At 31.3% G+C, this 27782-nt stretch overlaps 2 protein-coding genes across 2 annotated transcripts; both read right to left on the bottom strand.

The window, feature by feature from the left end:
* Positions 1-3361: 3361 nt before the first annotated feature.
* On the bottom strand, positions 3362-10372 carry LOC134267518 (fibroleukin-like). The gene is made up of 6 exons (XM_062749713.1): positions 10084-10372; positions 7248-7399; positions 7000-7096; positions 6313-6480; positions 3713-3978; positions 3362-3597 (listed from the first exon to the last, which is right to left on the bottom strand). Exons 1-5 carry the CDS (start codon positions 10370-10372, stop codon positions 3713-3715), a joined length of 972 nt encoding a protein of 323 aa, XP_062605697.1. The 3' UTR covers positions 3362-3597.
* A 15661-nt stretch (positions 10373-26033) lies between these two features.
* LOC134267519 (fibroleukin-like) lies at positions 26034-27447 on the bottom strand. The gene is made up of 2 exons (XM_062749714.1): positions 27345-27447; positions 26034-26326 (listed from the first exon to the last, which is right to left on the bottom strand). The coding sequence occupies exons 1-2, from the start codon at positions 27445-27447 to the stop codon at positions 26034-26036; spliced, it is 396 nt and encodes a 131-aa protein (XP_062605698.1).
* Between the last annotated feature and the right edge of the window lie 335 nt (positions 27448-27782).

Here is a 27782-nt window from a genome sequence, read left to right on the forward strand (position 1 = left end):
AAGTCACAAATGTAAATAGAAGTAATATGGTATTATTTCAAAACATCTATTGGGCTATAAATACGGGTTGGTACGAGATTAAATTCATCATAAAGCCCTTCGGGCTTTATGGAAATTGATTTATTGACCAATTTTTTTTCCCGTATTTATATCCCGATAGATGTTTAAAAATGATACCTTATTTCTTAAATATACTTTCTTCAAGAAAATCATTCATCATACGTATATGTGATAAATTACTTCTGGTGCAGGGATATACTTGATTAATTGGATTGCTACAAAAAACTTTACATTCCTTGTTGGACAACACGTTTTTATGAAAATTTCAAATACGAGGGTTGTTCTAAAAGTTCGTGGACAACTGTGATATCTTTTTAATTTGACATCATATGTTATTCAAATTTGGTAGAAATATTTTAAATATTTTATTTATAAAGATAATATTTTAAAGAAATTCTCGACGCTATGTTTTGACGTTACATTGCCGTTAAGTGTGCTCCGTGGGCACAAAACATGTTGATTTTAAAATGAAGTAAATTGATTTCTGTTAAATCGAATGGAATAAAACTTTACACATCAACAAAGCTTATTTTAAATTTCTAGTGATCTATATAATGAGTATTGACATCGTCCACGAACTTTTCGAACAACCCTCGTAAAGTGAAAGGAAATAAGTAATTACATTACTTAATTGATGTCTGTCTGTGTCAGAATTTTTCTTTTAAAAATATTTTTTCAGAGACAAGAGCGATAACTCTACCTGATTTATGTCGTCAAGATTTACATTACCATATATGAACATTATACACAGAAAGGCAAACAATAATCTTTCATGTAAATTGTTATTTGGATTTCAGTAAAATATTTAATAAATATATAAAATAGATTATAACCCGAAACAAATCGTACTCACTATTTACAAACAGAGTTATACAGCAACAATGGTCATAAACTACGTAGACCATGTTGAAGGTATATTGCTGTATAAGTAAGAGAAGTTGACGATAAAGTTAAAGTAATCACGTTTATCATATACCTTGGTAGTTAGATTACCATTACCGTCTTTTTCAAGTAAAATATCCAAGTATGAATCAGATGTGTCGGACTCTGTGGTATCACAGAATATATCGTATCGATGTAATAATAAAAATGGCCATTGTTAGTTAACTATACATCGTCCATATATCTAAATGTCGAGTTGAAGTCCACAGCAAGTGCTTTCTTCTTTTCACGCATAATATTATTCACAAATTTTGCATCATAGGCGTGCAATCCAGATGTGTTTTAAGAAAATAATTTTGCAATAGACCAACGGCCAGTAAGTAAATTTACGAGTTCTATTTTCATTGAAAAGGCAGTTGTCAATGATATCAAAACGTCTGGACTTAAATTTATTTAGGGAAATATTTGTGTATAAAATTGAAAGAATTTCAAGCCGTTGATGTGGACAAAATCGTGTAATTTCAAATTGCCTAAAAGTTATTTGGAATTTTTGAGTAGCCACATCTCATTCACACAACTTCTTCAATAAAATGTTGCACATAACTCTTGAATGTTTTCCTTCACTTCTGTTAATATCTGTGAATAACAAAAAACGCTTGGTTGAACGTTTACTGGGACCCACAATGTATCTTTGCTTCTAAGGATTCTTATGAAATTTCAGAATCCAAAATATATATAGGGTAGTTCAAATTTTTTTGTGCCCTGTGGAATATGAAAAATACTCAAAACAGACATATGCTTTTGAAGAATTTTTTTCTTAGAAAGGGAAGTATGGGTAAAAATAGGATTATCATTTGTAGAATGAAATCCAAATACACCGTCCTTGTGAAATTCCTTTGGGTCATCATTATTATTGACTCATTGACCTTGTCAAGTGTGACCTACTTTTGAAAATCTCTAAATTGGTCATAGTTGAACTGTTGCTGTCTTATGTCTTTTTAATTTTTTTAGGGTAAACTCACAGCTAAAAAAAAAATAAAATATTTTGGTAGAAAAATATTTTTTTCTTGACCTTGGTGTTTGGTCTGCAAACGACATTTTTCATCATAGGCTGCAAAACAAAAGCACATTTTTTTTTTTCACAAACACATCTTGAATTTTTATCATGAGCTTCGGTAAACTTTTCATATTTATTTAACAACTTATTCTAAGTTGTAGTCCATAAAATGTTGTGATATATTTACCATAGTCTACACATCGCATTATAGAGAATTACGTGACGTAACACATATATCTATGTTTAATTGTGTTGCTACTTTAGTATTAAATCATTTTTTTGAAAGACTTAAGTAGTCTCATATTGCAAATGTATTTGTCAACATATTGATTTAACGCTGGCTCGCGTAATGAAAGTTTTTTTGCAAAGATAGTTGCAAATATCAAAAATCATCTATCAGAAAAAAAATGAAAGAATGTCAATTTTTTATTTATCAAATATTTTGTCTTGTTTTGCAAACTTGAATTTGTGACGTCATAATAAAATGCAAGTAACCTTTTGACCCTCGTTATGTGTAATGGTGTTTTTGAAATAACCCCTCCCCCCAAAAAAATACAGTATCGATATGTCTACGATGGTGTATCTTATGAATTCAGAAACAGAAAACTTCAAATTGTATTTTGTATTTCAAATGATAATCCGTAGCAATATGATATTGATCCTAAAATGTGGGTTTTTGACTTCAAGCTCATTACAAACCCTTGATAAAAACGTAACACGTATCAGGCATACGAATCTAGCATCTTTGTGTTTATTGCCACACGTAAATTTCAAGCTTTTTAGATATATCTATGGTATAATATTAGATCTGTGGTAAGAAATATTAAGTAAGCTTCATGTCCAATATTTCGCAAATTTTTTCCATCATATAAAAAAAGAATGACATCCATTGGAACGGATTTTGTATACTGAGTAGATTTACGGATAATACATGCCCATCCACTCAAAATGCTGCTTGGATGAAAAAAAGATAGGGAGAGGGTTTTAGAGAATAAAATATTAGACGTATTATACTACAGAAAATAATCACGAAAAATACCTTATAATTCTTTTTATAAATATCTTAAAATCTTTATTACAATGAAACCGTCTTACCCGACATACAAGGGGAGCAAGGGGAGGGAAATGTATTTGTCAGAATGAACAAGGTGTAGAATTGCAACGGGTAAAGATCATGCACATAAGTACGAATGATAAATAAAATTGAATGGTGAAAATCACTACAGAGCATTGTCAATGTGTCGGATCAATACAGGTTGTATTGTAATAGGTTTAATAGCAAAGCAATCCACATCCTTATTATCCTTTTAGAAATCTTCATTTATCATTTTTTGTATATAAAAAAAGAAATATATTAAGAACTTCAAATTTATTACAACACATATAGAGTACATCTTTTACTGAATACATTAATTAGAAAAACAAATGAAATTAATTTATTGCTTTACAGAATAGTTCATCACGCCTTTACTGAAAACATATTTGTTTTCACTCTTGACGTCAAAATTTTATTAAAAGAAGAACCACAAGGTATTGACTAATTTAAAATCGTCTCTTGAATCTTGCAGGGTTTGCCTGGTTGATGGATGATCCTTTGTCTGTTAAAAAAATAATACATTAATGTTTCACAGAAACAATAGCATATTTTCTCAACTAAAAAACCTCTAATAATTATTTGAAATTTTCACGAAAATACAAAAAAAAAGGATTTACCTAGTGACGTTTGATCATCATCGTGGTTCCCCTGACAGACGACCCACTCCTTGCTTTAAGATACCATGGAGAAGCCCACTCTGCTGGGTACCATGGACCATTAAGGAAGGCGTGGTGACAGGCATTAAACCACCAGCCTCCTCTGTATTTAGCAGCACAGTTTCCACTATACCTGTCATTATCCCTGTCCGGGGTACTAAAGTACATCCCAGCTTGATTTTCGTTAGGATAACCCGTGTTCAACATACTGTCTCCTGTAAAATTTAAAAAAAGGAATCACGAAGATAATTTATTTATACATTTTTAATCTAATTGTCGATAATAATACTGAGGTACTTATAAGATAGAGGTGCTGGAAAGAGAGATAATATTTATTTAGTTACGTCCTAAAATCCCAGTTATCTATCATACTGGCTAGTGGAGAATTAGTAAAAATATAGAATAGAGATAATGAATATTATTTATTATTTACATCATATTTATCTTAATACTGAAGTATTAAGGTTGTCTGGTAAAATCGGGGACAAATTGTCTAATTTGAAAGATAACCATTGCTGCATTCTGAAATTTTCACTACTCTATAGGACATATATTATGTACAGACAGAGCAAATTTCAAATATATATATATGCATGAATAAAAAAAATTGTGATATTTTATTTTATTTACTGCATCGACCTACTGCACACGGATAATACCGTCAGTGTCTAAAACAGCGACACATTTCATCTTTGCTAAAAATAAAGTTGGATAAGTGAAAGTTCCACTTACAATATGTAAAATTAGAAATTCCATTTATTTACATATATGATTGTTTATAACCAGTTAAGGAACCAAGTTGGCAAAGACATGCGATCTTCTGAACATTTCTAAGCAAGTTACAAACAGTATTCTCACCATTATTCAACTAACAGAGAATCTCAGATCGACGGTCGACAGTGACAGCTATTTTGATATTACGATGGCAGTCTGTCCATACGTTTTGTACTACCTGGGTACTCGATTTAAAAGTGTTCGCTAAGAAAACTTTCATTTCATTTATATACTAAAGATTTGGTAAAAGTTTTCATATTTTTTTGCTTCTGTATTCAACCTCTTAATATCTACTTTCTCTCTCTGAATTCAAGTCTCTTAAGGTGTCATGTCAACATCCTAGTCTAACTGAACTGCTCTCCGATGCGCCGTAACGTCAACAATAACTGCCATTTTTTGTTCATTGTGTTTACCACTTTTTTCCGTTTCGGATGCTCAGGAAACTGCCAAAAATGAACCAAATGCCTTGAATTATTGAAAGGACGACAAAATTTATTAAGGAATCGAATAAGGATAATTTTCATTCTAACCTTATGTATTGAAATCTTTTATTACGTATTCATACTTGTGCATTCCCTGATATAACCTTTTTATTTTAACCTGTGCAATTCAAGCAAAATAAAATCTTAATTTTTATATACACAAACATTGTGATGCACTTAAATATGATGATTCAACATTTACTGAAAATTTCAGCTTTGTGCACCAAATACTTTTCGAGAAAAACGCTTTGTTCATGATTTTACCAGAAAACCCTCGTACGTCTGAAACACGAAGTTTAACACAGTGCTTCCTGTGAAGAGAGATAATTGAAAAAGAAAACACAAGGCAATAAAACATTTAACTATCTTATAGTATCCTTTCTAGTGTAACAATAAACCCACGGTTTTTTAATCCTTTAAAGTACGATTTTTTTAAGGAGGGGGTGTAAAGGTCATTCGAAATATCAGTAAACATCAATAAATGAGAAATTGATATATATCAGAGATCATGCCTTTAAAATGTATAAATTGCAATACGAAGTAAATCATTCAAAAGAAAAAAGAGATAATATTGTATTTTCACTAAATAAAGTATAATTATGTATTGTAATTCTGAAAGGCATTGTGGTGTTTTAAATTTGGCTTTTTAAATTCTATTTATTTGAATGTGTATTGGATCAAATAATTTCCATTTTATCATCAAGTTTTCCTTAGCTTTTCGACATTTTAGATTAAGGACGCTCTGTACACTTCCTATTCCAGAGTAGATAATTAAAAATGTAGATTATTGAAAAATCAGACTAGATTTTCATTTAAAGGGGAAAAAGAGCATAGTTAATGCAGTACCTATTGGTGTTTTGAATTTTTTTATTTGAATGTTTCGAATCAAATAATTTTCTTTAAACAACTTTTTGTGAAGATGTCAACATTATAGATTACAATTATAATCTGTTAAGTTCTTTATCTGTAGTATTTCAATTTTGACTTATTAAATTACCGGAATTGTTTGTTAAGATCAATTTATTATAACTTTCTTCATATATTATTTGAAATTTTAGTTACTTGACAATAATGAATTCAATGTCTGCGGTATTCGTGAATTTTACCTGCAAATGATTTTCTGAAATATCAAATAAGTGTAATTAGCGTGGTATCAAAAATTTTTTTTAACATAAACTTGATATCAGAAAAAAAGACGTATCTTTTTTTTCAACAACTTTATTACCTGTCAATGCAGAAAAAGTAAAATTTCGATGATAAAAGCAATTTTACCAAAGTTTTAAAAATTAACGTGAATACATTTACCTAATGTTCCCGTGGCAGGTCCTGCAAGAAAGAGCTGATATTTTCCCGCTTCGTCGGAGACAAAGAATCGGTCAAACATTTCATACAGTGTTTCGCCATTCTGGAGAGTTAAGGACACATAAAGGGATGATGAGTTTTCTTTTATTAATTGATGGATAACGTCATTTCCTGTATTAAAATATATTTGAAATTAGCTGAAAAATTCATTGCAATATATTTTTTTCTATTAAAAATATTTGCCTTCAGTAATGAAAAATCAAATTATTTTCCTTAGCGGTGTACAATACAGCAAAACTCATTTAGTATGAAAACGGGTGTCGCAAATTTACAGATATAGCAAAGTCATCTTGACCCCCAAGCTGTATAAATCTAATGAATTTATTATACGGTTATAACGAATTACGCATATAACGAAATAATTTAATAAGTCCTAGTGACTTGGTTATACCTGAGTTGTACTGTAATGCTAAATTTGGGCTCAGAAAAATATACCGCAAAACATTTTTCTTCCTTTTTTAAATTAATTGAAATTTCAATCAAACACAATATTTGAATATCGTAGAACATATACGACTTAGTATGAATTTCAGATCTTTACTGCTCATAAATTTTGTACCTGCCACAAGATTTTTTTCTTCAAATTTTGAAGGAATAAAAAGTTCCCTTTTAAAAGCGAGTTCAACTTACCAACCCAGACATTGTGTTCAGGGGAACCAAAACCAGTTTTATATTCCGTCCAGGTCCTGTCAAAGCTCACGGATCCGTTTAACCGTTTCTGAATTGCCTGTAAAATTATACTTGCGTATTTTTTTATTTGATTTATTGCTTCAAACAATCATACAATATTCACATTACTTTTTATCCTGCAATCAATAAATCATCAAAGACAACGTGAATTATCTTATGCACTTTTAATTTTAAAATAAGATAGATACCGTCCATCCCCCGCCCATTGTCGTCATATCGCAATATACAGTGATTGGTACTGTTAGTGTACTGTAGGGGTATATATCATACACCCCTGTACTGGTTTGTCCGTTCTCGTGAAGATCCTTACAATCTTTGGGCATGGAAGAAAAATCTAAAGCTGAAAAAAAAAAACAATCCAAAGGAATAACTTTAACAAAAATACCAGAATCACATAATGAATAAAAGTAGTGAGAGGATACCTTATACGTGCATTAAGGTTATTTGTCAAAGCTAAAATGTAAAGTACATGTACAATGAAGATTATGTTAAACTGTTCCTCATTATCTAAATTCATTTTCTGTATTTTCAATTGCTGCAGATATCTGATCTATGACATGATTAAAGTAGTCCAATCCTCAGGTTTATAAAATTAACATTTAAGTAATCAAAAATACTCATAAAAGAATATCTGAACCCACAAAGTTTTGTAAATTTATCCACATATTTTCTTAAAAGTTGTATATTAAAGTTAATAATATTATATAGTGAAAAATGTCAATTCTCCATTATTTTTTGCAGAAAACGCAAATTTGAATATCAGCATGGTATTTTTTAATTGCAAATTAATCAACAAATATATTTTTGGTTAGAAAAAAAAAGTATCTAGGCATTTAGAGAAATTGTCATGATTTTAATATTTATTTGATATTTTTTGTCTTCTATTTCTATCATTTATTCTGTAACACATAATGTTAAAGGCTTTTGCTCTCATTGCAAGACACCACAAATCACTTCTTATTTCACATCATGCTAATAATCATCGGTAACTAAGGCTGGATTAGAGAAAATCTCATTTTTCTAACACTTACAGTATTTTTTTCCCTTTCATATGGTAAAATGCAACTTTTATTAGACCTTTTCTAAGACTTCCTAAAACATTGAATCTTTTAAAGAGGAATAAAATGAAAATTGTTGCATAAAAATATTTTCAAGCTTCATTTTGATGCAAATTAAATATCAACTTTTGGAGTTATCCTTCCTGGCTGAGGATCAGATTTGTGAAAAGTACATGTAGACATATATTTAAAATGAAATAAAATTAGTTTTAATACTCTGTTAATTGAAGGAAATGTAAAAGAGATATTATTTCGTGGATCTGATGATAAACCATTTCCACTCTGAAATATATATGTAGGACTCCAAAGTGCGATGGGACTCCAAAGTCCGATGGTCACGCCAAAGTCCGATGGTCTGCGCCAAACCCCGATGGTCTGACACGCCAAAGTCCGACGGTGCGGAAAACAATTGACGTTTATGACGTCATAGTAGCACTCCGCCCAAATCTCAATGCCGCGCCATGCCAAGGTCTTTAGAATTAGTATAAAGAAATGCGAAAACTAACCCTTATCTCTCAGACAGGTGCGAGACTAACGCTCGAAAAGTGTGTATTAGCAATAACCTAAATATCTTGAGTTGAGGCAAGACTAACCCTAATCACTCGACTAGTGTGCGAGGATTAACCCTAATTCACTCAGGTTGTGTGCAATGCAAGGACTAACCCCAATCAATGGAGTGGTGTGCGAGGAAAGACCCTAATATCTCTGGAAGGTGCAAGCAATAAGCAAAATCAACAATAAAAATTGTATTCGAAGACGAATTCAGAAAGGATTGTTTTTGAATGCAGAACAACGACGTCAAGGATTGACGTCGAATTATTGTGACGTCATAAACGTTGATTGTTCATCCGCACCATCGAACTTTGGCGTGTCAGACCATCGCACTTTAGCGTCGCGCGTCTCATAGGAAACGAGCCATCGGACTTCGGCGTGACCATCGGACTTTGGGGCCCGTATAGACAATGAGCCATCGGGGTTTGGCGCAGACCATCGGGGTTTGGCGAGACCATCGGACTTTGGCGTCACCATCGGACTTTGGAGTCTTACATATACATGTATTATTAAATCTAGTAAAAACATGATACAGCATATTTTTTATGTATATGAAATTTCCTAACTCTAAGGTCGATTCAAATACCATTTTTTCAACACAGCATATCGTATCATATTTAGACTGATGTCTTTAACAGATTGTAAGGCTTTTATTTTTACAATGAATTGTCCATGGATTGTTCGATTTCAAGATCAGTACAGGGGGCACACTGTGGATCTGACCGATCGACTGAGGATGCTTATTCCTTCATGGCACAGGATTCACCTTTCAGAACAGCTGTTTTCAAGGTAGCAATCTCGAAGAAATAGGTTAAAGTGATGTTTTCTCGATTGTCTAGTAAATTACAAGCTATAATTTTCTGGTGGTTTACAATGATCATTGTCACCAAGCTTAAATGAATATTATCGTTAAATACTCACAGTGTGAGAATTTTATCTCAAGCTTTCCATTTCAAACTAAGAGATACCTTATACAGGGAAATTTTCGCCCCTTTCGCCCTAGCCTGACCTGGACGTAAAAAAAGGGGGCGAATTCAAAGTAAACTGTATAATATCTTTAACAAACATCTTTTTGGGGCGAATTTAAAACGGGGCAAATTTGTATTTAGATGTGAAAAGACGAAAATAACAGGGAGCGAAAATAACCCTGTATACAGTAATAAGAATTGAGAAAATAGAAAATAGAGAAAATCACAAACTATAATTCAATTTATCTCTAATTCATCATTGATTAAAATTAAAAAAAATGCGAACAAAAAGAGATAAGAATATTATTAGAATCAAATGTGTTGAAATTACAATAGTTTACACTAGATAAAAAGAAATGTCAAAGAAAAAAATCGTGTCTTCTTGAGAGGGACCTTAAAAAGATTAAAGAAGCAAACATAAAGAAAAAAAAATCAAATATACATACCGTCATCCCAGTAGTATCTCCATCCGGCCTCATTAGTCATAACAGACGTTAATAGTTCCTTGTGGATACGGCATTTCTTCAACTGAGTATTAAAACCAAAGAAGACGCACTCCCTTTTACACATCATGGCGCATCTGGCTATTGAACGAGAATCATGCTCTCCTAAAAGTCCATAAATAAGTTTCTTATCATTTAATTCAAGTTTCACGGTATATTCTTTAAGATTATTTGTAGCTTTTGATAAAGCTATGAAGCCGACAATTAAAGAAATAATCAACTGACTGCTCATTTTTTTTTTTACTTTTATGAGAAAAAATCTGCTGCCTTCTTGTGAATCAGTAAAATGATACCAAATGGTCTTTCAACAGCCAATTATATATATAGTACCTTAATCAATGCCTGAAAAGTGATTGGCTAATTGTGATGTATCTTCTATATTTTACTGTTATAAAAGTATCGATTTTATTGAAGTTAATATCAATTTTCACAAAAGTTTTTTTTTTTAGATTGCAGTTTAGAATATAGCAATGACAATTATGTTGTTTTTATCTGAGTGAAAGTATGTTATGTTGTGATATTGTACATTGGTACGATGGTAATTAATAAAACTAATTAAAATTAAACTTATTACATTATAATTTTTGTGTTGGAGTGAAATGACCTAGGTTGTGGAGAGAAACAACCTGGGTTATGGAGGGAAATGACCCAGAAGAGAGATGAATTGGGCAGAAATAACCTAGGTGGAGCAAGTACTGGGGAGAAATGACCCGGATTCGTGTTTTGGTTTTCATTAGCTATCTTTGAAATATGGGAATTCAATATATTTTTTTTTTCTTTATCGCCTCACTCTGAAAAAAACTGAAAATTATAAATATCGAAAAAAAAGTTCCAAGGAACAATTATTTGGCTCTCAGACATTATTTAAAATATATTAATTTATTTCAACGTTGATTCATTAGCTTCTAAATGTGAATGTAACAATTTAGTGTGAGATAATTGGCATAACATTTGTATAATATTTTAAGTAAACATTGTACTAAACAATAGACTAAATTTCCTGACAAGATCATCGCATCAATCACATGCAATTTAAATCAATTACAGCATTAAACCAGTAGAAATTTGCCTTGTCGTCAGTGACTTTATACTCATATATAAAAACTTAAAAAATGAGTACTAATTTTAGTCATAAAAACTTCCTCATTATCCTGAAGACTTTAGTTGAAAATTGATATAAAATCTACAACCTTCAAATTGAAAATAAGTAAATAAATCTGCTTGTATACTTTACATTGTTGGTGTTGATTTATATACTTGCTTCATGATTTAAATATGTATACTCTAGCATTTTACATGTATATCTTTGTTCAGGATTTTAGTGTTTTGAGTCTTGGTAAATTAGGACATATAACTCTTGAAGCTGGACTTCTTTTTTATATCAAGGAGTCTTTAAATTGTGATTTTTATTTCTTAATTTATTTTTAACAGCAATACACTGATAAACTTTCCTGATCTCTTCTTTTTTTCATTTTCCTAATATGCTATGCACATATTTAAATGACAATTTACATTAGTTGTTTTTTAGGATAAAGCTATATTTTCTTATAAAATCCATAGTAAGTGCCGGTGTAGTGAGGTATTTTCAATGTCCTTGCTGTAATAAAATTAAAACAACAGGCCCATGGGGCACATCGCTCACCCGAGCATTGTGGCTAGGAAAAAGTAGAAATTGGTTTACTATTGAAAAGTTTAAATCAAAAAATTTGAACCCGCCCTACCCCCAGGGGGTCATGATTTTAACAAATTTTAACCTACACTACCTAAGGATTCATCCATATAAATATTAGCAATCATGGCTTTGCTGTTCTTGAGAATATTTATAAAGCACTTTCCTATATATTTCTAAATAAAATGTAGTCGGCCATTGTGCCCCTGCGCTACCCCCGGGGGTCATGATTTGAACAAACTTGAATCTACACTACCTGAGGATACTTCAATATTAATATGAGCAATTATGGCTTTTCTGTTTCTGTACTTGAGAAGAAGATTTTTAAAGAATCTTGCTATATTGAATGAGGGCGTGGCCCTTCATTTGAACAAACTTAAACCCCCTTCACCCACGAGTGCTCTGTGGCATGTTTAGTTAAAGTGGGCCAGCGGTTCAAAAATGTTAAAAGTTTACAGTCAGACGGACAATCAGACAAACGGACTGACAGACGGACAGACTGACACCGGACAAAATGTGATCAGAAAAGCTCACTTGAGCCTTCGGCTCAGGTGAACTAAAAAAACAAGTTGTGGGTGTTATGAGATAATCGAGTCAAAAATTTTATTTAAGAATAAGTAGAAAAAAATGTAGTGTACTTTATCTCCCTTTTTTTTGTATCTTTAGGAGACCTTTTTTTCAGGAAATCCTGCTCCCTTCAGAATAAAAATATTCACTTTACGCATAAAAATGCATTTTGTTTCCTCGTTCATAGTTTTTAAATAGATTGAAATGTCAAAATGCTTGATACGATCATTACATAGAACTGTAATTTTTATACACCGATGAATTCAACGTCAAATTATGAACATTTTTACCAACGTAAAATTTATATTTCCTGCACACAAGGAAATTAATTTCACAACAAGTAATTTGAAGTTAAATTATTGATAAAACGTCATAACTTTTGTGGAAAATAGATCTGTCCATATCATTTTGTAAAATTGGTTATTTTGGGGATGATATGCTGGAGAAATTGATAAAATGAAAAAAAAAAATAAGATAACGATAATGGATAGCAATTGATCTCAAAAAAAAAAAAAACACAATACAAATCGGCGAACCTAGACGTATAACATCTTACGGCAAAGGTATATATATATATATATATATATATATATATATATATATATATATATATATATATATATATATATATATATATATATATATATATATATATATATATATTAAAATCAGTATCTTATTTTTTTTTCTTATTCAATGTTTTGAGCAATTGAGTCAAATGCTGAATGACGTTTTTCATACTCATTGTTAGTCCAGTATTTATACACTAAATTTACTACAGATTTTTCGGTTATTTCCAGGGATGGGGTCAATTACTTTAAAAATTAATTAATTAAATTACAATTACTTTAACTTTTCTTTAATTAAATTACAATTAAATTACATTCTTTCTAAGACATGTAATTAATTAAATTACAATTACTTTGCAAAAGTAATTAATTAAATTACAAATTACATTTTAAATTTTTTGATTTTTTTCCAATCCTTGTCAATGAATATACAGAACTACATTCATTTGTATATAAGCTCAGCCTCTGCTCAAACAATACAAGAAATGATATGATGTAGGCATTGTGCACAATTCTTTGTGGTTTGAATTATAACTTTTATTTAAAAGAAGAACTATCCGAGATCACAGTCTGATGCAGTTTCTTCCACGGAATATTAACATGTACACAAATTGCATCCCTGATTGCTTATGATATTTAATTAAAAGGAGGTATCTTTAATAAAGTGTAAAATGAGTCACAACTGTAACCCCTCAAATCAAATATTTCTGAACCTAAACATTTTAATTAAATTGTTATTTATGTTGAACATTTTTACTTCATAGATGACTGTACAGAACATAATTTTCTCAAATACAAAATTTATTTATATAAAAATCTTTTTAGATGTTAAAATAAATTATCAAATTAAAAGTTTTTCTTTTCTTAAGTTAGCAGAGCATTATGATTGAAATAATTATCTCCATTGGATTTGTTTTCTGAATCATGGAATGAATACCTTCTTAGAGGAGTTGACTTGTTTTGATTGCAATTTATGGCTGTGATTTGGAGGGCAATTATTTCTTCACAACATGAGGGAATTAATTTAATTATGACACACACATTCTTTTGCTTTATTATTGATCAAACAAGAAAAATTGAAATATAATAAATGTGTGTTTCATAAGGAATAGACCCACGAAGGCTAGCTTGTACAAAATTTAGATAAACCTATACCAAAAAAAAAATTATATACTTATAAGAAAGACACTAGATAATTATTATCAAATCAATCATTTAGTTGCTTGTAAACATTGTCTTAATTTTTTTTATAATTGGAGGACTGAGGATATGTTTTGCAAATAAAAGACAGTAAAATTGGGAGGTAGTGGTGACAATGTATCATGAATGTGCACAGTATAAAGTTATTGAATGTAATTGAAAAAGTAATTGAAATTACATGGTATTTTTTCAGTGTAATTAATTAAATTACAATTACAAGTAATTGAAAAAATGTTCAATTACAAATTACGTCCAATTACTTTAAAAAATGTAATCAATTACGGTCAATTACAATTACTTTTTTCAATTACCCCATCCCTGGTTATTTCCCGATCATGACAAGGAGCTCACGAAGGATATGAAAGGTCGGCAAGGGATGCTCACTTCGCCATGACACCTGATTCCATATCTGATGTTTCCGGTTCGGAGGTCCAGGTTCGCTTAGCTCTGTCCCCCCTGGAGGTTCCAAAATGGCGCTTGAAGTGGGAAGCCGTGTTTTGTAGGGTGCGGAGTTTTCGGCCGGGAATGAGTGTTTAAAATAGAGGTGGGTCCCTGAAAAGTTTTGAAGGCTTCCTTTGTGACTGCTGGACTATTGCAAACGTAATAATTTACTTTGCATGCTTGTGCAGACGTGTTTTCCAGTTTTTGAATTGTGTAGAGCTGTCGTGAATAGTGAGTTGAGTTACTATAAATAGACAATGTCGACTAGTCAGGCAGGTGTCCTTACACGAAACATGAGCACAGGAGGCGAAAAATCAAATAAATCTAGCTCAAAGCAGAGTCCATTATTGAAAACACCAACAAAATGAGGTGAGGGTGAGTGGACACAGATTCAAGTTCAATTAAAAGAAATAAAAAGTGACTTAAATAAAACATTGAAAGCTGACGATGTGAAGGAGCTCATAAAAATGTAGTCGAGGAAATGCTTCAAAAACATCAGGATAAGATTGAAAAAAAGGTCAATGACAAAATTGAGTGTTTAAAACAAGGAAATCGACAGTTGAAAGAGAGTATTGAAAAGCTTGAAGCAGATAAAAGGGCAATTAAACGTGAACTAGACGAGAGCAATGAAGCGTTAAATGATTTACACAATCGATTTGAGGTGAATGAAAACATGGCTAAAGCTGCTTTCGCTAAGGCTAACCAAAACCAGCAATATTCACGGAAATATAATATTAAAGTCCATGGTCTCCCCGAGACCGAAGGAGAAAATCCCCTGGAAATTGTTAATAATGCACTAGCAGAAGTAGGGGTGGAAATTCAAGGCAATGATGTTGTGGCCATTCACCGAATCCCCGGAAAGCCGGACGAACACAAACCCATTATTGTAAAATTTCTAAACATTGACTCAAAAATCCGTGTCATGAGAAAGAGATCAGACATAAAAGACTTAAGAAAGGGCTGGAAGGTGACTGATGATGTAACAAAGGCGAACGTTGATCTTATAATCGAACTGACCAAGGATCCCCGGATAAAAGCAGCCTGGTATTTTAATGGCTCGATCTACGGACAATATGGAACCAAACGCGTAAAATTTGACATTTTTGACAATATTGAACGCAAACTGCAGAACAAGTAATTTGTCTTTTCGGAAAGTTTTTGGTCCAATCGTTATCTACTTGACATTTACAAAGATGATGTGTACTTCCGGTGTTGAGAAGGTAAACACAACTTGTTGAACTCTATCTCGTGCCGTTCAAGGGTCACAAGGAACTTAACTTTTTTTTCCTCTCTTTTTTGTTTATTTTTATCCTAGTTATGTTGTGTGAAAGTTTGTCAATGTGTGTGTGTGTGTGTGTGTGTGTGTGTGTGTGTGTGTGTGTGTGTGTGTGTGTGTGTGTGTGTGTGTGTGTGTGTGTGTGTGTGTGTGTGTGTGTGTGTGTGTGTGAGGGTGTGTGTGTGTGTGTGTGTGTGTGTGTGCACGTACTTACCTGTGTCAATCTACCTACGGAAGGGGTGTGTTCAAAACTTATTGCAACAATACAGAGCTGGAACAATCTTTTTTCTTTCCTAAACCAGTATGAGTTTCAGTGTGCTTTCTTTTAATTGTAGGGGGATTGATTGGTGGTATAGAAAAAAGAAGGGATGTATTAAATTATATTAAGCAAAAGAATTTCTCGGTATGTTTACTTCAAGATACTCATTTAACTAAAGATGATTATCAACAAGTGAGGTCTTTTTGGGGCTTTGATGTATATTTTTCACCAGGAAAATCAAATGCAAGGGGCACTGCAATACTATTTAATAACAATTTTGAATATAATATTCTCAAGCAAAATAATGATGATGATGGGAATCTTCTTATACTTGAAATGAATGTTTTTAATAAGTATCATTTTATGTTAATTAATTTGTATGGTCCAAATAAGGACAGCCCATCTTTTTATGAGTCTTTGTTTGATATAATATCATAATTTAATGGTGAATTTGTTATTATGGCAGGGGACTTTAATCTGATACAAGACAAAAATTTAGACTGCTATAACTATAACAATGTAAATAGCCCAGAAGCTAGAAAAGTTGTATTGAATTTAAAGGAAACACTTGGCCTGGTTGATCCTTGGAGAATTAAGTATAATAATCGGAAGAGGTATAACATGGTTTAAAAATAAACCAACTAAAAAAGCTAGACTAGATTATTTTTTGGTGTCAAATGAATTAATGGCACTTATCAATAAAGTTGACATAAGCCCGGGCTATAGATCAGACCATTCAATGATTGAACTTAGCATTACATTTAGTAAATTTGAAAGAGGAAAAGGGTTCTGGAAATTTAATAACTCATTGCTTAATGATCATGTCTAAGTTGATAAAGTCAAAGAAACAATAAATACGGTTAAACAGAAATATGCTTGACTATAGATGATCAACTATTTTTTGAACAACTATTATTAGAAATAAGGGGGGTAACAATTGCATTATCATCTAGAAAAAAGAAGCTTACAGAAAATAAAAGAAAATCTCTCGAGGAAGAAATAATTAAATAAGAAAGTGATCTTAATGATAATAGTGATTCTTCAGACACTTTTGAAAAATTAAAACAAGCACAAACCAAGCTCGAAGAAATTAGAAAAGAATATATTAAAGGATTATTTGCTAGAACCAAGCTTAAATGGATAGAATATGGAGAGAAACCTACTAAATATTTTCTTAGTCTAGAGAAAAGAAATTATATAAATAAAACTGTAAATATGCTTGTCACAGATAATGGTATTGTCACTGGACAGTCAGATATCCTATCCGAAATTGAAAGATTTTATAAGGCATTATACTCTTGTGTGGACAATAAGTTACATGATGTGGAATTGGAAAGCATTATTAATACTGAACATATTAATGTATTGGATAAAAACACCGCTACAGAACTTGAAGGTTTGATATCGAAAGAGGAAGCCCTTACAGCACTTAAAAATATGAAAAACAATAAAAGTCCTGGAAGTGATGGGTTTACTGTTGAATTCTTCAATTTTTTTGGAAAGACTTGGGAACTTTTTTAATCAGATCTCTTAATTATGGATTTTTAACAGGGGAATTATCTTTGACCCAGAAACAGGGTATTATTTCTATTCTCCCTAAGGGGGATAAGCCAAGAGAGTACCTTAAAAATTGGCGGCCTATTTCGTTACTAAATGTATCATATAAACTTGCTTCTTCATGTATTGCTAATAGAATTAAAAAGGTCTTGGACTTCTTAATTCATGACAATCAAAAGGGCTTTCTTCAGTGCAGATTTATAGGAGAAAATACTCGTGTTATTTCTGATACAATCCATAATACTCTTGAAAAACAGATCCCAGGTATCTTATTACTTATTGATTTCGAAAAGGCATTTGATTCAATTTCATGGCGATTTATGTATAGGACCCTAAAATTGTTTAATTTTGGCCCAGAAATAATAAAATGGGTATCAGTTTTATATAACAAAGCTAGACTGTGCGTTTTACAAAATGGTATTTTTTCTAATTTCTTTTTAATTGGACGAGGTTGTCGCCAAGGAGATCCCTTATTCCCTTATTTATTTGATTTGAACATATTTTATTGTAATATAATTACAAAGGGATTGAGCACAAGTACTTATTTAATTTATTTAATCTCTGTGTTGAAATTATGGGTATAATGATTAGACAAAACAAAAATATTAAAGGAATAAATATAGGAAAGGATAAAGTTTGTTTACTCCAATATGCGGACGATGCAGTACTGTTCTTAGATGGTTCAGAAAAAAGTCTAAAAAGTGCACTTGACCTACTTTTTCAATTTTCAAAATTTTCTGGCTTAAAGCCTAAAATTAGTAAAACTAAAGCTATCTGGATTGGATCAAAACTTGGTTCAAATGAAACACTGTGTGATAATACAGATCAGAGTTGGATTAATCAACGATTTACAATATTGGGTATCACTTACACTGCAAATCTTAAAAGAAATGGAACAACTGAACTTTGATAGCAAATTAGTTGGGATTCAAAAAGAAATAACACAGTGGTCTAAAAGACATATTACACCATTAGGTAAAATAACAGTTGTTAAAAGTGTTTTACTGTCCAAACCTACTCACCTGTTCAGTGTTTTGCCTACACCAAGTGTACAGTGGATTAAAAAACTAGAAAAATTACTTTTTAAATTTATTTGGGGCAATAAACCTGATAAAATCAGCCGAAAAACATTACAGTCAGAGTTTAAAAAAGGTGGATGCAGAATGACTAATGTTGAAATTTTTATAAAATCTCTTAAACTTACTTGGTTTCGGAGAATACTCTCTACTAACTCAACACAGTGGGCAGTGTTGTTTACAGAAATTACTGGTTGTAATATCACACAGATGTGTCAGTTTGGGTCAGAATACATTAGGCAAAAAGTAAAGTTAATTTCCAATCCTTTTTGGAGAGAAACACTCTCATATTTTACAGATTTTATTAATATTTGTACATCTGCAATACAGGATAAAACACTATTAGAACCATTATGGTACAATGAAAGAATAAAAATACAAAACCAAAGTGTTTTTATAAATCTATATATAGAAAAGGATCCATATAGTTTCTGACTTGCTCATTAATCAGGACACTTTTATTTCTTATGATAGAATAAAAGATTATTTTAATGTAAAAATGCCCTTTACCATATATGAAGGTCTTAAGCATGCTATTTTATGTACAATGCCAGAAGTAAAACATCTGGATCCTTCTTTAGAAACAAGACCAGTCCAGCTTGAGTTTATAACAATTTTGTGCAAAGATAAAAAAGGTTCTACAAGAATATATGATTTGTTTATGTCCCAAGGACAACATAAACCTTTGTGTGAAAAGAAATGGACAAATGATTTATCACTACAAGATGACTTTAATTGGAATCAAGTTTATATTAATCTTAAAAATCTTACAAAAGATACAACATTGTTTTAGTTTCAATACAGAATTTTACACAGAATACTTGGTGTGAATAGATATTTGTTTTTTTTTCAAAAATTATTGATAATCAAAAGTGTGCACTGTGCTCACAGGAACCTGAAACATTAAAACGCTTATTTTTTGAATGTGATTTTGTCAAGATAATCTGGTCATCCTTAGAAGATTGGATTTATTTAAAATCTGGTAGAGCGTTGCAATTTAATATACAAAATGTAATCCTCTGTACTGCAGACATTGATGTGGGTTTGAGTTTTCTTATTATATTAGTAAAGAAATACATCTTTCAAACATCAAGAAAAAAGTGTATCATTCTATTTAATGATTTATTATTGTACCTCAATAATTAATTTTTTATAGAAAAAAAAGTATATGATGTTCAACAATTTGAAAAAAAGATGGTCTAATTGGAAATGTCTTTTTCAAAGTAATGACTAAGCATAGGAGTTTTATACTATTGTTACATGTATATTGACTGATATTTATTTCACCCCCCTTCCAAAGGTAATATTATAGGTGTGAGTCTCACTCTGTATGTAAGTGTGTGTATGTCTGTATGTGAGTGTGTCATTAAATGTATTTAAGTGTTTGCTTCTGAACATAAATGTAATGTATTGTGTCTGAAAATAAAATTAAAAAAAAAACAAAAAAAAAAAAAAAAAAAAAGCAAAACAAAAAAAAACAAACTCCAATAAGAATCAATCTAGGAATGACTTTATACAATTTCATTTAAATGTACTAAGCAAATATAAGTACAAGTATATTTCTTAATTTGTTTCTTAGTTTTATCCAAAAAAAAATACATTCAATTAATGGTAAACGTGTGAAACGGGAGAAAAGAAAATGTAGCGGACCAAACCCAGTCCCCCTGAAACTCCGGTCAGGTGCTTTACCAACTGAACTATCTGGCCAACGGCGATCGAAACCCGGCTGACCGCCACGTCCCCCTTCCATAAAGGTCTTTCGCCCCCAAAGACCCCAACCCAGGTTCATCCCTGGCAAGTCTCTTACCTGTCAAATCAAGGACATGGCACGGCACCAAATGTAACGGGAGAGGAGAAAATGTAGCGGAGCAGACCGGGATTCGAACACGGTCCCCCTGAAACTCCGGTCAGGTGCTCTACCAACTGAGCTATCTGGTCACCGGCGATCGAGACCCGGCTGACCGCCAGATTTATAGTAAACATATTAATTTTCCCTAATTTAAGCCCATTTTCTTGCTGAATTGTATCTTACCTTTTTGAACTTACAGCTTATTATAGATTTATTTTTCTCAACTGAAATTGATATAAATTATCCACCAAAGGAAGAGATTTCTAAAATCAACAAACTCCATTAATCAAATAAAACTGTTATTTATGATGTATATATTTTCTTTTTCTAAATTGTGTACGTTATTGATTGTCAACAATGTTAAGCCTATATCACAATTGCAAAAGTCAACAGGTAAAAATAAACGTCACTATTGTGACGTTACATGACGATGCTTCAACATTGAACGACATAGTAAATCAGAATAAAGGTATAGCTGATTTAACTCCTCTTCAAGAACAGTATGAAATAATCCTGACACTACCATCGATGACCATTCAATTCTCATCAAGAAGGATATGGAAATAACGAACAGTATTCAATCTCAACGTCCATTAAACAATATACAAAATAAGAGCAGAGCAAACACGGACCTCCGAAACATCAGAGGTGGGATCAGGTGGATCAAAAGTTGTTTATTTCTGGTTTTGTTTTATCATGGATTATGACTTCATTGGAAACTTTTTACAGTTTTGTTTTTTCATTCGAATTAATATGAAGAAGAAGAAAAAGAAAAATTGGTGTAAATGTTTAATGTTCTCATTCAGAGTAAAACAAGGGCAAAATAATTTCAGATATGAAATTGGGTGATAATCGGGAAGAATTTAGTGAAAAATACCGGAAAATAAATTTTGAGCTACCAAATAATCAAAACTTCAATGGATAGAATTCAGTCTCACATAGAATAAATTCTATAAAATGCAATCCTTACAAATTAACACTAATTGATTCACCATTATGCTCCTTATATGAGATGGACATTGAAAATATTGAACACCATTTTGTTGAATGTTACGTTGTAAAAGAAGTTTTGTTAGAGATCGAGATTTGGATCTTGCAAAAACTTTATGATTCATAATTGTGTATCGTACGAGTACATGTATGTGAATCATATGATTTACAGTATGATTCATATATGATGCCTATTTTTTATGATTTTCATTTAAAACTAATCAAGATATAATGGAAGCAATACATAACAGCTGTAAATTTATTGCATAAACTGCAATGTAAAATAAAATTTAAATATTTACATGTATATAATATATTACAAACGTGAAAACGATGCTTATTAAAAAAACGTCTATATTCCAACTTTTGGTCAATAACATGCAAGAACATTACGTAACAAATAATGATCTTCCTTGCAAAAAGTTCATTCGAAACAATATACTAAATTTTAAAATCCTGCCTTTGAAATGTATTATATATATATCTAAGAGGAAAATAGCAATGCAAAGCTTAAAGTCCAAACTCTCATTAGGTAAGATCGAGAAAATAAGAATGAAAAAATATGACTAAAACTATCTCATTTTCAAATTTTTAAAAGGACACATTTTGTACCCTATCTGATGTAAACTCCTTTCCTTTTTATATAAAAAGACTAATAAAATAAAAATTCATTAGGTCAGTTCTCCTTATATCATATAGGTATTTACTCTGTAATCAAAGTAATATTATTTAAAGCTTTTAGTTTGTTCAATAGATCAGTCAAAATGGTAGGTACTTAATGATATTTGTTATCGATATATTATATATAGGGTTGCGCTAAGGTTCTGAACAAATCAGGCTCTACATTAGCTTTAAAAGATTTCTTCTACAAATCTATGAATGGTTCCTGTATTACCTAAGAAACATAGAAAATAAGAACATCTTAATGGAATACATTTCATGCCATTAAAATTTCTATGGCAAACATGAAATTTATAAATAATCATTTTTGATTTTTTTTTATTTTATACATTTATTGCATGATAGTGAAGGAAATGCGAACACTTATTCAGCCAAGAAAAATCATATTTGCCCAAGGGGAATATGATATTTCATAGCTGAATAAGTCTTCGTGTATCCCGAACATTCATGCAGTGAATTGTTTATTATATCGAAACAAGCAAAACCTTGGAAATAAACATTAACTTTCAAATTTGGCACCGCTCTCAAATTCGCTTTCATTTTTTACGTAAAGTTATCATAAAACCCTTTACTTTTTGGTCCACACATTATCATCAATTGTGTGACGTAAACCAGACTATTGTGACGTCTACTACTCACGGGAGTTTTCGTTTAACAAACTATACTGCATGAAAATAACCTAGGTGTTCCGAAGAATTGGAATATGACAAATAGCGTGTCGACGGCCGTGAAATAGGAAGTTTTCACATGATGACCAAGAACTAATCAGATAACGCGTTGTGTAAAATATTCATATATTCATAGTAAAATCTATGTATATATGAGGTGACTGGTATGTAATTGATACTGTTAACAATCTTATTGCCTATACCCTGTTCTTACATATACCCGGCATACAAACGACTGACCAAGTAAGTACCCACCCCCACCACCACCAGCACACAAAAGTATCTTGAAATAGTCAACATGTCCTCTTTCTTAAAAAAAAAGTTATTAAAATATTTGTCGAATTTTATTAATTGTGGATTATTTTCCAAATTCACTCAGACTTTGTTTGACATTTATCCACTCCCGAGGAAAACAAACTTTCATAGAAACATAAAGTTTTCTAAAAATCAAAGGGAATGCAGCTTAAATATTATATATCTTTTTCCTGCTAATTACGAATTTTTAGTGGGTTTCTCATGAATATTTGAAATGCAATTAAATGGAGACAGAGTTGGGAATATTTCCGACACAATTCTTAAAACATTTAGTTTAATTATCAGTTTCACTTAATTAGAATCCTGTTCTCTATTACTGTATTATTTATTAATTATGTAATACTACGTTTGAAAATGTCCCTCTACTCTCATTCAGGATGAATCATGATGTAAACAGCTATATTTTTTTTACATTGATTTTGTTTATCCCTAGAAGTCAAATAACTGATTTACTAGTATTAAGCATGCCATACATAAACTTTTATAGGGGTTTCGGTCAACATAAATTCTTCGACATTGCATTGAATTTCTTGGTTATAAACTAATTTATTTTTACAAAGTGTTCTACCTCTTTAAAAGACAAGATTTGAAAACGGCTGAATATTGCTCCTTATATGATGTAAAAAAGACACAATCAAAATTGCGAGCTTGTTTTTTATGTTTCTTAAACAAAATGAGACATAAAATTGACAAAAATTGCAAAAAAGTGAGAAAATTCGGAAATTTACACGTTTTTTTTAGCTTTTTTTGTGCCATCTGTATCCCAAAACAAAAAAAAAACTTATACTAATTTTTGTGTCATGATTGACAACAAATTTTTATTTATATATTGTTGTATTATTTTAAAAGACAACTCGAAAAAGGGGACAGCATGGAATCTTAGCCTATCGTGTCCTTTGCCAGTATTGCTTGTGGTATGCTTTTGTAAGTCAGATAAAATGGGTTTATTGTTGAATGCTATCTTGTGATAAGAAATAACTTTTTTCCATTTGAAATATCACGTCTAATTTTTATTCAATTTACATATCAGAACTAAAAGAATATTGTTTGACTTATGGACTTTTGATCCTGAATATTGTTCGTTAATTCAATACGCATTATTTCAATATTGAAATTTTTGCTTTTCCATAACTCAATTTCTTCCTATTCTGAAAATTTCTGCTTTCGAATTTTTTCTCAGAAATATTTCTAGAATGTTTTTTTCTTAAAAGTGACAGTTTATATGATCAGTGTTAGAACGATTTTCCAATAAAATTTCTCAGGATGCTCTTAGCACTGAATAATAGAGTTCTTCGGATAAAAAATTCTAAGAACCATCCACTTTTCTAAAGTTGTGACATGATATTTAATTTTTTTCAAACAAAAAATGTGTTTGTATCATCTGTCCCTCAGTTACAAGTAACTTTTTTCAAGTGAAATATCAAAGTATGAAACAGATATGTATGTCAGACTCTGTGGTATCTTTTATCTCCAACTCTCCTGGATATATTTCATCAACTTAGGAATAAAAATTACTATTGTTAATTGACAATACGTCATCCATATATCTAAATATCGAGTTGAAGGTCACAAGTGTTTTCTTCTTTTCAAGCATAAGATTTTGAACATATTCTGATTCATATGATTGCAAAAATGTGTTTGCTTATAACGGAGCGCAATTGATACCCATGGGGACATTAATAGGTTGTTGGATGACTTGGTCTCCAAACACCACATAGATATTGTCAATCAGAAACTCAGAATACTTGTTTGTGCGATCAGAATGTGTTTAACAAAATACTTTTGAAAATGACCGGGAGACAGGATAATTATAATCTCAATTTTTGGAAATGATTATTTCTAGCAATAAGACATTTTGATCTTCAGAAATTTTGATATTTTTTCTTTAAGTTTATGACATGCCCATGAAAAAAAAATGTAGACCAGAAAGGACACAAACATACATGTAGCATCATTGCGTTATATGCCACTCGTAAAATGTTTTAATATATCAATGGTATAATTCAATTTTTGTAAAGAGTTATCAAATACCTTTGAGGGTACGCACATTTATTAAGCATTTTTTTTTCCTTGAAATTTTAAAAAGAACAATATTTTGTAGATTAATGAAATACATTTGCTCAATAGTTCAAATAACTAGTATGTATAGAGAACGAAGGAAGTATCTCTTAAGAATCTTGGCTTTTTGAATTTACGAGGAGATAGATGTTTTGTCAAAATACGCTGTTGGTTTCAACACCGTAGAGAAGATGGACATAAGTAAAAATGAGAATGAAATTTGAAATCGAAATTGACGTGTTTATACATCTATCAGATTAAAAAATTTTCATTTTACTACGTTTAAAAATTAATCAATCTTCCTCCTAATTTTCCTCTAGATACCTTCATGTGACAGTGTTTGGATATATTCCGTAAAGAAAAGTATTAAAACTTAATTGCGCCAGCAAATTGCTCAGCCGCAATCCACCTTTAAAACAACAACAACAACAAAAATGCAAGTTTTCTCCTCTTCTTTTAAAAGTATTCTTTAAATGAATTGTATCCTAAGATGAAGACAAATTTACAAATTTCTTTTCAAAAGAAATACTTCGACGACTGATTGGTGGTCTTCAGTTGACTTCTCACAATTTCACATATTGATCTGTTTGAAAATGAAAGAAAATGTGTTTAAATTATTTCAAAGTGTTTCAAAAAATAATAATAATAAAAGAATGCGTTTAATAAGGATTTCTTTTATAATAGTTTAAATTATAAATGAAATACCAGAATGCACTGATTATGCAGATTTCATTATGTTTACCTTATGACGTTTAATCATCATCAGTGTTCCCGTCACATTGGTCCCGTACATTGGTAATGTAGGAAACCAAGGTTTGTACCACTCTGTAGGGGGCCATGGACCGTTAACGAAGGCATGATGGCAGGCGTTATACCACCAGCCTCCTCCCCCTCCAAACCCAACAGCACAGTTACTTCTACTCCATCTGTCGTAATCCCTGTCTAGGGTACTGAAGTACATCCCAGACAGGTCAAAGCCATAAGTATAACCAGTGTGTAGCATACGATCACCTGTAAATTAAAGAAGATTTATAATAGGAATAATTTATTCATATCAGATTACACTGTAATAATTCTCTCAATTATACTGAAGTACGTTTAAGTTTGACGCAGTTTCTGGAAAAGAAAGATAAAAACACAAAAAACATATAGTCGCACGAGTCGTGCAATGGTGAGAGTGTCTGCTCCAGAGTCGCAAAGTAAGGAGTTGATCCTTACGTCAAGGGTTCAAATTCAACTGTTGGATGTGGAGACAGTCCTTCGAATGAGACTTAATAAACCGAAGTTCAGTATCGCACTAGGTGATGCCACGAAAAAGATCACTGCTCAAAAGTCTCAAGTGCAAAATATAAGGCTAAATTTTGAAGCTCTCCATCGGCATGGTGGGATCTCCATATAAGTGAAAAATTTCCTAGAGGGACGTTAAACAATGTACAACCAAGCAATCATTTACAAAAATATAGCGTGCAATGCATATAACATCTTTTCAAATGTTATTTAACACGAGAATTTTACACTTTAAAATAATATTAAAAAACAAAAAAAAAATGATTTTTTTTTTTTGGTAACGATCACTTGAAATATTCCAGATCTAATTAGTTTCTTTGACATCAAGCTCTCGTTAAGGTATGTCGACTTTACATATAAGTTCCTTTAAAATTTTTGTTAGAATTTGAAATATAAAAATTCATTAAAAATCAAGGTAAATAGCAATGCGGATCAAATGAACTTACAATCTCAGATAGTTATAAATAATTCAACATAACTATTCGTTATTTCAATTATTTGGCGTGACAACTTAATAAACACGGCGGCTGTGACCGGTCAGCAAGGGATCCTCAATCCTCCAAGTCACTTGATCCCACCTCTGATGTTTCAGTGGTTCCTGTTTGCTATGCTCCTTTTTGTATTGTTTTATGGACTTTGATATTGAATACCGTTCCTTATCTCCATCTTCTTCATTTAAAAAGTATGTAAAGTTGCACTTAATTGGAACCCGGATTTAAGAATCTAGGGTCAATATACTTACCTAAGGTTCCTGTGGCAGGTCCTTCAAGAAAGAGTTGATAATTATCTGTTTCATTGGTGACCAAGAATCGATCGTACATTTCATACAGTGTTGTACCATTCATTAAAGTGATGGATACATAAAGGAGTGACGTCTTTTATTTTGTTAGCTGATGGATTACGTCATTTTCTGCATTAAGATGTATTTGAAATCAAAGGAAAAGTCTACGTAACACAATTAATTCTATTTTAAATATGAATTTATCTTAATGAAGAAACTTATCTTCCTAACCTGTAGACATTGGTGTTAACATATAACCCAGTATTAAAATCACATGATTGATACTTTTTTTGTTTTTTCGTTTGGTCTAAATAAAGCAATTTTGTCAAATTTGGAAACGACTGAAAGTCCCTACGTAATAGACATTTACACTTACCAATCCAGACATTCTGTTCAGGG

This window comes from Saccostrea cucullata, unplaced genomic scaffold (assembly GCF_032062105.1).
Source record: "Saccostrea cucullata isolate Sc308-1 unplaced genomic scaffold, CSIRO_AGI_Scuc_v1 ctg3592, whole genome shotgun sequence".
NCBI classification, from domain to species: domain Eukaryota; kingdom Metazoa; phylum Mollusca; class Bivalvia; order Ostreida; family Ostreidae; genus Saccostrea; species Saccostrea cuccullata.

Excerpts from the sequence above, each read along its gene's own strand:
- LOC134267518 (XM_062749713.1), bottom strand. The coding sequence starts at position 10,372 with ATGAGCAGTCAGTTGATTATTTCTTTAATTGTCGGCTTCATAGCTTTA. Across the intron at positions 7,097-7,247 it reads CAATGGGCGGGGGATGGACG|GCAATTCAGAAACGGTTAAA; the intron begins GTATCTATCTTA and ends ATAATTTTACAG. Across the intron at positions 6,481-6,999 it reads TGAACACAATGTCTGGGTTG|GAAATGACGTTATCCATCAA; the intron begins GTAAGTTGAACT and ends ATTTTAATACAG.
- LOC134267519 (XM_062749714.1), bottom strand. The coding sequence starts at position 27,447 with ATGAATGGTACAACACTGTATGAAATGTACGATCGATTCTTGGTCACC. Across the intron at positions 26,327-27,344 it reads ACCTGCCACAGGAACCTTAG|GTGATCGTATGCTACACACT; the intron begins GTAAGTATATTG and ends TTTAATTTACAG.